This window comes from Carcharodon carcharias, chromosome 12 (assembly GCF_017639515.1).
Source record: "Carcharodon carcharias isolate sCarCar2 chromosome 12, sCarCar2.pri, whole genome shotgun sequence".
NCBI classification, from domain to species: domain Eukaryota; kingdom Metazoa; phylum Chordata; class Chondrichthyes; order Lamniformes; family Lamnidae; genus Carcharodon; species Carcharodon carcharias.
Genome location: NC_054478.1, coordinates 58,557,671 through 58,570,309, shown reverse-complemented (window position 1 = coordinate 58,570,309; position 12,639 = coordinate 58,557,671). Strand labels below are relative to the sequence as shown.

The 12,639-nt window shown below is 42.9% G+C and overlaps 1 protein-coding gene across 6 annotated transcripts in view; it reads left to right on the top strand.

Moving 5' to 3' along the window:
- cers6 (ceramide synthase 6) overlaps positions 1-12,042 on the top strand; it is a 319,130-nt gene extending 307,088 nt beyond the window's left edge. For 5 of the 6 annotated variants that reach the window (XM_041201235.1, XM_041201234.1, XM_041201233.1 and 2 more), the window contains 3 exons: positions 6,853-7,009; positions 9,055-9,078; positions 10,971-12,042. In XM_041201235.1, coding sequence (XP_041057169.1) covers positions 6,853-7,009; positions 9,055-9,078; positions 10,971-11,114 — 325 coding nt within the window. In that variant the 3' untranslated portion in view covers positions 11,115-12,042. The remainder of the gene's footprint in view (positions 1-6,852; positions 7,010-9,054; positions 9,079-10,970) is intronic. The other variant, XM_041201231.1, reaches the window with a different exon arrangement.
- The last annotated feature ends 597 nt before the right edge of the window (positions 12,043-12,639 follow it).

Genomic DNA, 12,639 nt, shown 5'->3' with positions numbered 1-12,639 from the left:
CTTTCAGGACACAGATTCTTGCCCAGCAAGAATCTGATTTTAGTAACCCCAAACTTGTTAATTGTATTTTGTAAATCATTTTTGCTGGCTTCAGTCAATTCAATTCACTCCACATGATATCAAGAAACGGCTGAAGGCATTGGATACTGTAATGCCTATGGGCACTGACAACATTCTTGCAATAGTACTGAAGATTTGTGCTCCAGAACTAACAGCCCCCCCTAGCCAAACTATTCCATGACAGCTACAACACTGGCATCTAGAGGGATGAGATCTTGCATCAAGATTTCAGAGAGTTAGGCAGTAAACTAAAAAGCAAGACCTCTCGGGTTGTAATCTCTGGATTACTCCCAGTGCCACGTGCTAGCGAGCTCAAAAATAGGAGAATAGCGCAGATGAATATGTGGCTTAAGAGTTGGTGCAAGATAGAGGGTTTTAGATTCCTGGATCACTGGGACCATTTCTGGGGAAGGTGAGACCTGTACAAGCGGGGCGGTCTACATCTGAACCAGAGCGGGACTAACATCCTTGCAGGCGAGTTTGCTAGTGCTGTTGGGAGGAGTTTAAACCAATTTGGCAGGGGGAAGGGACACATGTTAGCAGAATAGGGACACATCATAATACAGTAAAACAATCAAGTCAGAGAGAGTACAGCTGCATTAATTTCAAGGGAGTAAGGCAAGTCTGGATGGCCTCTACTTTAATGCCAGCAGTATTACAGGTAAAATGGATGAGTTAAAGGTGAGGATTAACATGTGGAACTGTGTAGCTATCACTGAGACCTGGTTGAGGGAGGGGCAGGATTGGCAGATCAACATTCCAGGATATAGAATCTTCAGGCGAGACAGAGGAGGCGGTAAAAGAGGAGGAGGCATTGCATGATTAGTTAAGGAGTCAGTTACTGCAATAAAGAGAGATGATATCTTGGAGGGGGCATCGAATGAAGCTTTGTGGGTAGAGCTTAGGAATAAAAAAGGGACAGCCATATTGTTAGCGGGAAATTGAGGAGTAAACTTGTGCACAATTTGCGGAGGTGTGTAAAAACAGTAACAATAGGGTAATTATATTAGGTGATTTCAACTTTCCCAACATTACTTGGGATAGACATAGTGTCTATCTTGGATGGAGTGGATTTCTTGAAATGTGTACAGGAGAACTTTTTAGGTCAATATGTAGAGGGTCAAACAAGGGACGGTGTAGTGCTGGACCTAATTCTGGGGAATAAAGCCAGACAGATGGCTGAGGTGGTGGTGGGAAAGCATTTTAGTGATAGCGACCACAACATTTTACAATTTAAGCTTGTAATGGACAAAGAAATAGACAAATATAAAAACAAAAAAACTGCGGATGCTGGAAATCCAAAACAAAAACAGAATTACCTGGAAAAACTCAGCAGGTCTGGCAGCATCGGCGGAGAAGAAAAGAGTTGACGTTTCGAGTCCTCATGACCCTTCGACAGAACTTGCGTTCGAGTCCAAGAAAGAGTTGAAATATAAGCTGGTTTAAGGTGTGTGTGTGGGGGGCGGAGAGATAGAGAGACAAAGAGGTAGGGGGGGGGTGGTGTGGTTGTAGGGACAAACAAGCAGTGATAGAAGCAGATCATCAAAAGATGTCAACGACAATAGTACAATAGAACACATAGGTGTTAAAATTAAAGTTGGTGATATTATCTAAACGAATGTGCTAATTAAGAATGGATGGTAGGGCACTCAAGGTATAGCTCTAGTGGGGGTTTTTTTTTTAATTATATAATGGAAATAGGTGGGAAAAGGAAAATCTTTATAATTTATTGGAAAAAAAAAGGGGGAAGGGGGAAACAGAAAGGGGGTGGGGATGGGGGAGGGAGCTTACGACCTAAAGTTGTTGAATTCAATATTCAGTCCGGAAGGCTGTAAAGTCCCTAGTCGGAAGATGAGGTGTTGTTCCTCCAGTTTGCGTTGGGCTTCACTGGAACAAGGCAACAAGCCAAGGACAGACATGTGGGCAAGAGAGCAGGGTGGAGTGTTGAAATGGCAAGCGACAGGGAGGTTTGGGTCATTCTTGCGGACAGACCGCAGGTGTTCTGCAAAGCGGTCGCCCAGTTTACGTTTGGTCTCTCCAATGTAGAGGAGACCACATTGGGAGCAACGAATGCAGTAGACTAAGTTGGGGGAAATGCAAGTGAAATGCTGCTTCACTTGAAAGGAGTGTTTGGGTCCTTGGACGGTGAGGAGAGAGGAAGTGAAGGGGCAGGTGTTGCATCTTTTGCGTGGGCATGGGGTGGTGCCATAGGAGGGGGTTGAGGAGTAGGGGGTGATGGAGGAGTGGACCAGGGTGTCCCGGAGGGAGCGATCCCTACGGAATGCCGATAAGGGGGGTGAAGGGAAGATGTGTTTGGTGGTGGCATCATGCTGGAGTTGGCGGAAATGGCGGAGGATGATCCTTTGAATGCGGAGGCTGGTGGGGTGATAAGTGAGGACAAGGGGGACCCTATCATGTTTCTGGGAGGGAGGAGAAGGCGTGAGGGCGGATGCGCGGGAGATGGGCCGGACACGGTTGAGGGCCCTGTCAACGACCGTGGGTGGAAAACCTCGGTTAAGGAAGAAGGAGGACATGTCAGAGGAACTGTTTTTGAATGTAGCATCATCGGAACAGATGCGACGGAGGCGAAGGAACTGAGAGAATGGGATGGAGTCCTTACAGGAAGCGGGGTGTGAGGAGCTGTAGTCGAGATAGCTGTGGGAGTCAGTGGGTTTGTAATGGATATTGGTGGACAGTCTATCACCTTAAACCAGCTTATATTTCAACTCTTTCTTGGACTCGAACGCAAGTTCTGTCGAAGGGTCATGAGGACTCGAAACGTCAACTCTTTTCTTCTCCGCCGATGCTGCCAGACCTGCTGAGTTTTTCCAAAGAAATAGACAAGTTGCAAAAAAATTATTTGGATTGGGTGAGAGGGGATTTTAGTAAAATAAGTCAGGATCTGGCCAGGGTAGACTGGGAACAGCTACTTGTGGGGAAACCTACAGAGGAGCAGTGGGGGGCGTTCAAAAAGAAAATGGGGAAGGTACAGGCTCAACATGTTCCTCTAGGATGATAGGAAGGAGTAACAAACCCAGAGAACCATGGATGACCAGAGATATTCAGGATACGATGAGAAGGAAAAGAGAGGCTTTTAGCAGGTACAAGGGAAGCAAATCAGCAGAGGCATTAGTGGAGTACTGAAAGTGCAGAGTGGAGCTTAAGAAAGCAATTAGGAGAGCAAAGAGGGGATATGAGAAAGCTCTGGCTGGTAAAAGTAGAGAAAATCCCAAGATATTCTATAAGTATATCAATGGGAAGAGGATAACCAGGGAAAGAGTAGGGCCCTGTGGGTGGAGCCAGAGGACATCGATAGAGTGTTGAATGAATACTTCACATCCATCTTCACCCAAGAGAATGAGGATGAAGATATCGAACTCGGGGAGAGAGACTGCGAGGTTCTTGAGCAAATTGATATAGGCAGTGACAAGGTATTGGAGATGTTGGCAGGCTTAAAAGTGGACAAACCTCCAGGTCCGGATGATTTGTGTCCCAGGCTGCTGAGGGAGGTAAGGGTGGAGATCGCAGGGGCTCTGACCCAAATTTTTAATTCCTCTCTGGCCACGGGGGAGATGCCAGAGGACTGGAGAACAGCTAATGTGGTTCTGCTGTTTAAGAAGGGTTGTAGAGATAAGCCAGGGAACTATAAGCCAGTGAGTCTCATGTCAGTGGTGGGGAAACTATTGGATAAAATTCTGAAGGAGAGAATCTATCTCCACTTGGAGAGACAATGTTTGATCAGGGATATTCAGCGTGGCTTTGTCAGAGGGAGGTCATGCCTAACAAATTTGATTGAATTTTTTGAGGAGGTGACCAGGTGTGTAGATGAGGGTAGTGCAGTTGATGTAGTTTATATGGATTTCAGCAAAGCCTTTGACAAGGTCCCACATGGGAGACTTCTAAAGAAGGCAAATGCACATGGGATACAGGGTAATTTGATAAGGTGGATTCAAAATTGGCTTAGTTGTAGTTGGCAGAGGGTGATGACAGAAGGATGCTTTAGTGATGGAATCTGTGCTGGGTCCCTTATTATTCATCATTTATATAAACAACATAGATGACTATGTGGGGGATGGGATTAGTAAGTTTGCGGATGATACAAAGATTGGCCGGATGGTTAACAGTGAGGTTGAGCGTCTTGGGCTACAAGAATATATGGACGGGATGGTGGAATGGGCAGATAAGTGGCAGATTTAACCCTTAAAAGTGTGAGGTGATACACTTTGGAAGGAGTAATTTGACAAGGAAGCATTCAATTAACAACATGACACTAGGAAGTTCTGATGAACAAAGGGACCTTGGTGTGTGTGTCCATAGATCTCTGAAGGCGGAGGGGCATGTTAGTGGGGCGATGAAAAAGGCATATGGGACACTTGCCTTTATCAATCGAGGCATAGATTACAAAAGTAGGGAGATCATGTTGTAATTGTATAGAACTTTGGTGAGGCCGCAGCTGGAATACTGTGTGCAGCTCTGGTCGCCACATTATAGGAAGGATGTGATTGCACTGGAGGGGGTGCAGAGGAGACTCACTAGGATGTTGCCTGGGATGAAACATTTAAGTTATGAAGAGAGATTGGATAGACTTGGGTTGTTTTCGTTGGAGCAGAGAAGACTGAGGGGCAACCTGATTGAGGTGTACAAGATTATGAGGGGCATGGACAGGGTGGATAGGAAGCAGCTGTTCCCCTTAGTTGAACGGTTAGCCACGAGGGGACATAAGTTCAAGGTGAGAGGCAGGAGGTTTAGGGGGAATGTGAGGAAAAGCTTTTTAATTCAGAGGGTGGTGACTGTCTGGAATGCGCTGCCTGGGAGGATGGTGGAGGCGGGTTGCCTCACATCCTTTAAAAAGCACCAGGATGAGCACTTTTGGCACGTCATAACATTCAAAGCTATGGGCCAAGCATTGGTAAATGGGATTAGGTAGGTAGGTCAGGTGTTTCTCACATGTCGGTGCAGACTCACTGGGCCGAGGGGCCTCTTCTGCACTGTGTGATTCTGCGATTCAGTGATCTACCGGGCAAAGTGGAAAATTGCCCAGGTATGTCCTGTACACAAAATGCAGGACAAATCCAACCTGATCAATTACCGCCCCATCAGTCTATTTTTGATCATCAGTAAAGTGGTGGAAGGGGTCATCAACAGTGCTATCAAGCGGCACTTGTTTAGCAATAACCTGCTCACTGATGCTCAGTTTGGGTTCCACCATGGCCACTCAGCTCCTGACCTCTTACAGTCTTGATTCAAACATGGACAAAAGAGCTAAAGTCCAGAGGTGAGGTGAGACTGGCTGCCATTGACGTCGAGACAACATTTGGCATCAAGGAGCCCCAGCAAAACTGAAGTCAAAACTGAATCAGAGGACTCCGCTGGTTAGATTCATACCTAATACAAAGGGAGATGGTTGTGGTTGTTGGAGGTCAATCATCACAGTCCCAGGACATGACTGCAGAAGTTCCTCAGGGTAGCGTCCTAGGCTTAACCATCTCCTGTTGCTTCATCAATGACCTTCCTTCCATCATAAGGTCAGAAGTGGGGAACTTGGATAATGATTGCACAATGTTCAGCACCATTTGTGACTCCTCAGATACTGAAGCAGCCTGTGTCCAAACGCAGCAAGACCTGGACAATATCCAGTTTTGGGCTGACAAGTGGCAAGTAACATTCATGCCACACAAGTGCCAGGCAATGACCATCTCCAACAAGAGAGAATCTAACCATTGTCCCTTGCCATTCAATGGCATTACCATCACTGAATCCCCCACTATCAACAGCGGGGGGGGGGGTTACCATTGACCAGAAACTGAACTGGACTAGCCATATAAATACTGTGGCTACAAGAGCAGGTCAGAGACTAGGAATCCTGCAGCAAGTAACTCACCACCTGACTCTCCAAAGCCTGCCCACCATCTACAAGGCACAAGTCAGGAGTTTGATGGAATACTCTCCACTTGCCTGGATGAGTACAGCTCCAACAACACTCAAGAAACTTGACACCATCCAGGACAAAGCAGCCCAATTGATTGACATTCCATCCACAAACATTCACTCCCTCCACCGTCAATACACAGGAGCAGCAGTGTGTACCATCTACAAGATGCACTGCAGGAACTCACCAAGCCTCCTTAGACAGCATCTTCCAAACCCACGACCACTACTATCTACAAGGACAAAGGCAACAGACATATACCACCACCTGGAAGTTCTCCTCCAAGCCAGTCACCATCCTGACTTGGAAATATATTCCTCTTCCTTCACTGTCGCTAGGTCAAAATCCTGGTTCTCCCTCCCTAACAGCACCGTGGTGTACCTACAGCACAGGGACTACAGTGGTTCAAGAAAGCAGCTCACCACCACCTTGCCAAGGGCAATTAGGAATGGGCAATAAATGCTGGCCTAGCCAATGACACCCACATCCCATAAATGAAAAAATAAAGAATTTCTACTCGCCAAAAGCTTTACAAAAAGTAATTTATTGGACTGGTAGAGTCCAATGAATAGCAAACAAATTATAACTCAATAAAAGGCTAGAAGCAATTATATATTCTGCAGAGCAAATATATAGCTAGCATTGACACTGACTCTGAGAGACAGGAGATAAAGCAAGCTGCTATTAATGGTTTGTTGTGCTAGCTGTATTGTACAAAGTGATGAGCTTATTGATAATGTGCTCTTGAAGACAATGGTGTATTAGATTTTTTTCCAAAGTAAACATTTAAATAGCCATACTCTGTGTATTTGCAACTAGATTTATAAATGCATTCTCTGCTAACAAAGTGTATTTTGTTTCAGGATATTAAATACTACCTTATTTGAAAGCTGGGAGATTGTTGGTCCATATCCATCATGGTGGATCTTCAACTTGCTTTTGTTGCTGCTTCAGCTGTTGCATAGCTTCTGGTCATATCTCATCATAAGGATCACTTGCAGAGCTATTGCTAAAGGAAAGGTATGTTCTCCTTAACACAATAGCAAAATACTGTGGATGCTAGAAATCTCTTAAATCTGCGAAGGAGACCTGCTATATGTTACAATATATTTTTCCCTGGTATTCAATAAAGTTACTACCTTTGTAACTCAGTTACTTCCAGTCATCTGAAAGCTAACTTATGCGATTTTGTCTGGAGAGTAGAACAAAATTTGACTCATGCTGTGGTACCGTGAATGCATTGGAGCCCTAGCAAATAGGAGTTTTGCAACTGATCTTCAAGTCTGTAGTCAGAAATCAAATGTACAACTGAAACACTAGGCAGCAAGGTTTCCCAAGAGAACTCCAGCAGATAAATAGAAACGGTAGTTGTGGATTATGCTTAAGTTATTATTTTTATACCACTGCCTGTGAGCCAGGAAGAGCAGGAGCACTTCCCTCCAGACCCTCTGTCAAATTGTTTGCCGGCTACAGCCTCTTGCTTTTGCTGTGGTTAACCGATCCCCAATCTTTGCCTTCCTCCCTCCCGAATGCTGTGCTCCAAGCTCCTCCTACCAAGAACCAATCTTTTGAATCGGTGTGGAACATCCCCGATAATCCCCAGCTGTGTCCTTCTACCATTGGTCTTTACACCTGGCAGCTGGCCAGTCTGTCAATTTGGCCAGCAGCTGAACGGGAAGCAGCATAAAATAATGACATTGAAATCCTGCTGTTAAATTTGGCAGCACACCCACATTCCTGGACTTCACCCCACCTCGCACTGCCACAACCATGCTCCCCCTCTATCACCCCCTGTAAATATCGGGGCTATGTTTTCCCAAAGACAACCTATTTCTCTTTCACTGAAACCCTCTTACCTCCCTTCTTGCCTGGGGAATGTTCTTTTGTTTGAAAGAAATTGTGAGCTATAAAAAGTGCTAAATTAAAATATTTTTGTTCAGATATTTACCATTCTGATTCTCCAGCATCATAATTGAATTTTTTTAACAGCCGGGTAAAGCTTATGTTTTTAAATATGATCTCCAGCTCACTGTGCAGCTGTACTCAGTGTACCAAATGAGATAGCCCAGCTGTTCATTTTGGATCTTGGCAATGTTAGAGAAAGATCAAATCAGTAAATCGTCTAACAAAACAAAACAAAACAGAGAGATTGCTCAGACAAATAATTAAAGTTTTAGTGACACTAATTGTAATATGTAACTCCTTCACATTTCCAAAATTGTTGACAGCACACAACTAAACTATGTTGTTAACGACATGTGTTTGTATTCATTTTACATATTATGTGCAGACTAAAATTAGAATTAGATTGACTAGCAAAAGGCTCCAGTTCTGACCAATTGATCATCAACAAAGAGAAAAGCATCTTACGTTTGTTTGGAGCCTTTAACAAACAAAAAAATGAAGGCGCTTCACAAAGATGTAATCAGATGAAAAGACCTTGGTCAGGGAGCTTAGTTTTAAGGAGGCTCCTAATGGAGGAGAGGGAGGTGTTGAGGCTGAAGAGTTGAGGGAACGTGGGGCCCGCATAACTGAAAATACAGCCACCAATGGTGGGGCAAAGGGAAGGGTGGGAAGGGTTACACAAGAGTCCACCTAGAGTATTGAGTGTTGCAGAACCAAGGTGGGTAGTCGCTGTTAAGATACAGATCAGCCATGATTTAAGTGAATGGCAATTCCTGTTATTTGTTCCTATCTATAATAGCTGAGGAGAAGTCATTGCACCCAACCGGGAAATTATGGGCTGGATTTTACAGGGTGCCGTGGTCCCCATGGTCCACGTGACCCCGGCTAATAAGTTGGGGCTGGGGGAGCTCACCTACAATATTAATGCTTCCCTCACCTCCCGTAAAATTTCAGACAAATCGGAGGCAGGTGGCTAGGTGGTGGGAAGGCCAGCTGCCTTCAAAGCTGGTAGCGGAGCATAAAATCCTGTAGTACATTAATAGCCAGTATTGTTATTGTAGCTCATTAACTTTGAACATAGTTGGAACACAGGATGTCACACCGTACCATGTTTTCTCTTATTCTGCCTGTTTAATCTCTTCCTCGTGCACACTTGAAAGGCTGGGAAGTGGAATCCTTTGCATGTAACTTTCACAGGTTAAACTCAACAAAAGTATTTCCTAACCATTGGAATAATACTTTCACTCCTTTCCCATAATCCTTGATGCGATCTATCTCAATGCTCTCACAGATGCCACATTTCATTTTAAATGTGATTCATTCTTTGCATGCTAAATATATTCATTTCAAGAATAAGTAGTCAACATGGAGTTGTTCTGAGTATGAAGGTTACAGGTGACCCTGCACTGACAGCAATGTCATAATTAAAAGCTCTGCTTGCTGCAGTTTGGATTTTAATTGCTTCTTTAATTGCTAACACAGCCTCTGCAGGAAAGATATTGGGTGCCACAGGATATACTTAGCAAACCTTGTCCAAATTGCTGAAATGTTTCAGCATGGTGAGAATCTGAGTACTCCAGGTATAAAAGAATGCAGTGAATGCTAAAGATCTCAGAATCTATTTAAAAGGTAGAAAATGCTTGAAACACAAAATTAATCAGCCAGTAATTCCAAGATCGAATAAAGTTTAATGGATCATGCCCAAAACCTTAAAATATCACATGGTGACATGCTATATATTTCCAATATTATCTGGCTGGTACTTTATTCTACTTATTTTTCTTATAACATTTGAAGAAAATCCTATTTTGGTTTCATCAAGGCCTGAGATCTTTTAGATTGTTAGAAAAGTTCGTTCAGAAACTGAAGAATAAATTTTCAATTGGACAAAAGCAATTACAGGAGCAATAGCAATGTCTGATTTGGAGAAAAGACAAATTGAGTAATATAATCAAACCGCCTGATGGAATATTGATGCATCCAGCTCAATTTTAATTTCCATTGACTTCAATGGAAGGCCTAACCAGGCTGGTGAGGTTAAAGCTGCCGCATAAGAGCTGTTAATATTTTGTTCTGTCTTGCTACTTTTATTGAATATTCAACCTGAAAAGGAAGAAGGCCATTATTAATTATTTCTAGGCACCCACATGACAGAACTCTATTTGTTATTTAACAGAGGTATAAAAATAAAAAGATCAACACCTGTATTAGCATTACAAACAGAGGAATACCATTCAAAAACATTAAGCATTCTTCTGTTAATATCATTTAAAATCACTTCTCAACTGTAATTTTTGTACCTCATTTATATATCTGCCACTTGAGGTCCAGATTGAGATTCAATTGATGACAGATAATCATGAATTTGCACTGTCAAATCACAGATTATGTAAGTTTATACAGCAAATTCTATCAAAATGCTTTTCATGCAGATGATCTGCAGCAAGCAGAATTTTCCTTGCCCATTGGCATTTGGCTGGGAGGCAGGAGGGCTAGCAAAATGGCAGGAGGAGGTAACAGGAGGGGGGCCCATGGCACATTGCCAAAGGCGGGAAAGTTGCTGTCTCAGCCAGGGCGCCAATTACGAGCTATTTCTTAGGTCCGCAGGCCTTTTGCCCATGTCAGAAGGGCCTGCCGCCAGTTGGGGAAACAGCTAGCTAAACCATGGCCACCTCCCAAAAAGTTCCAGAGGCAGTTTCTGTCCTTAGGCCACAGAGGGCCGTCCCTGAAACGATGACTACTCTCACAGCAAGAGTGCCACTGGTGCTCCATGACCCCCCATCCTAATCATCGGAGCCTGACTGCCAGCTTTGTAAGCTCTTATTTTTATTTTCCTGTTAGATTATAGCCTCTTAACTCTCATTTATTTTCTCTTTAAATCAATGTTCATAAATCTTAACTTCATGCTTAACAATTCCGTACAACCTTGATCTAACCCATTCCTCTCAGCTTCCATGTTAAATTGAGCTTCCTGAATGTGCTTTTGGTTTGCATGTCTGCTTTGCGGTTTCTTTCAGTAACAAAACTTGTTCTGTTTGCTGTGATCGCTAACTTATTTTCCCAATTTGAATGTCAGGTATCAAAGGATGACCGAAGTGACATTGAAACCAGCTCCGATGAAGAAGATTCACCACCTTCTACTTCAAAAAGTGGACATAACAGCACCACCAATGGGACAAATGGATACTTAAGCGGTGGTGTTTATTCAGAAGAACATTAGCAATTTGAGTGGGAAGTACTTATATAGTGTTGCAACCCTATTAATTGTATGTAAGGCACGGACAACCTGAAAATTTGATTCTGGAATTATTTCACAAAATGTGTTATTGAATGCATTTTATCATCTATCTCAGTATCAGATGAAAGTTTAGAAATATCAAACATTCTGACAGTGCACTGCCATTTTCTGTATGAGAACGAATGACAATAAACATTATGTACATGTAGGCATGCTATGTGTGTATACGTAGTCCAACTCAATGGGAATGGTATTTTCATATGTATTGTCTTTGTATATTACATTATTTATTTTTATATGTTTGAGATTTGTGGAAAAAGGGAATTTCTCATTGGTTTACTCTACTACTTATTCATTGGGAAGAGTAAAAGCCATTTTGGATTAATTATGTTATGCACAGCTCAATCTGCTGTAATTTGTGCCCTGTCACATACTGTAGGCCACTTCCAGCTCTCGAGTACTGTGGTTTAGCCAGCGGTAATGATATGTTCTGTGCTTTTTTTGTGTTTTTAATTATTTCCTTTCAGATTACTATGATATTTACAAAGGCCATTTTGTCCCCATTGAAAGTAAAGAAAAAAATGAATGCCTGAGGCAAAGTGCTAAACTATATAGCAAGATTACTTTGAATACCTTTCTGTGGAACAAACCAATCACCTTTGAATTTGTGACACTGATAAATAAAAAACCTTCTTTCTGTGCAACATCAATGCAAAATGTCACTATTTTGTTCTTTGCTAGGCTGGAAATAACCACCTTTATTGATACTGGCCCTCAGTTTGTCCCAACAACAAGCACTAGAATAGAAAGAAAGGCATGTGTAGCTATCCAGAGACAGCAGTGATCGGGTGAAATAGGCTAGTATGTGTTCTCTTTGTATTTTGTTGTAATAAAATAAAATATGCACTTATTTCATGCTTTGTTACTCCTGGAGTTTAGCATCATAAAGAAAAGGTGCACTTATTTGGTTCTCATTTTAATCAGGTAATGATTATTGGCACATCCATGGAGGGGCAAAGAAGGCTAATGTTTTCGAGGATCAGTAAGTTCAAAATGGAGAAGAATGGAAAGCAATGTTGTCAAAGGCAGACTCAATTGGACTTGCTTCTCACTTCTTTGGAGCTACCAAAACTGAGATTGATAGATTTTTGTTTGGTAAGGATATCAAGGGTTATGGAGCAAAGGCACAGGTCAGCCACTATCTCACTGAGCAGCAGAATAGGCTCAAGGAACTAAATGACCTACTATTCCTAAATGTAGGAATTCAGATATTCCAGTGATTCATGGATCTGAACAGTCTTCTTCTTAAGCAGTCCCTCAGAATCGAGGATGACTTGTGTCCACTACAGTTTGATGCATTCTGAAATAACTGATAAGTCTAAGGCATGACCTGCAGACTCTACCACATATGGTAGCTGTGCTTGAAGGACCATGTAGATAAGTTGTTTGGAGGTTTGTTCACTCCCTCCAACACCTTGACTTCGCCTCTGAACATTCCCAATGAAAT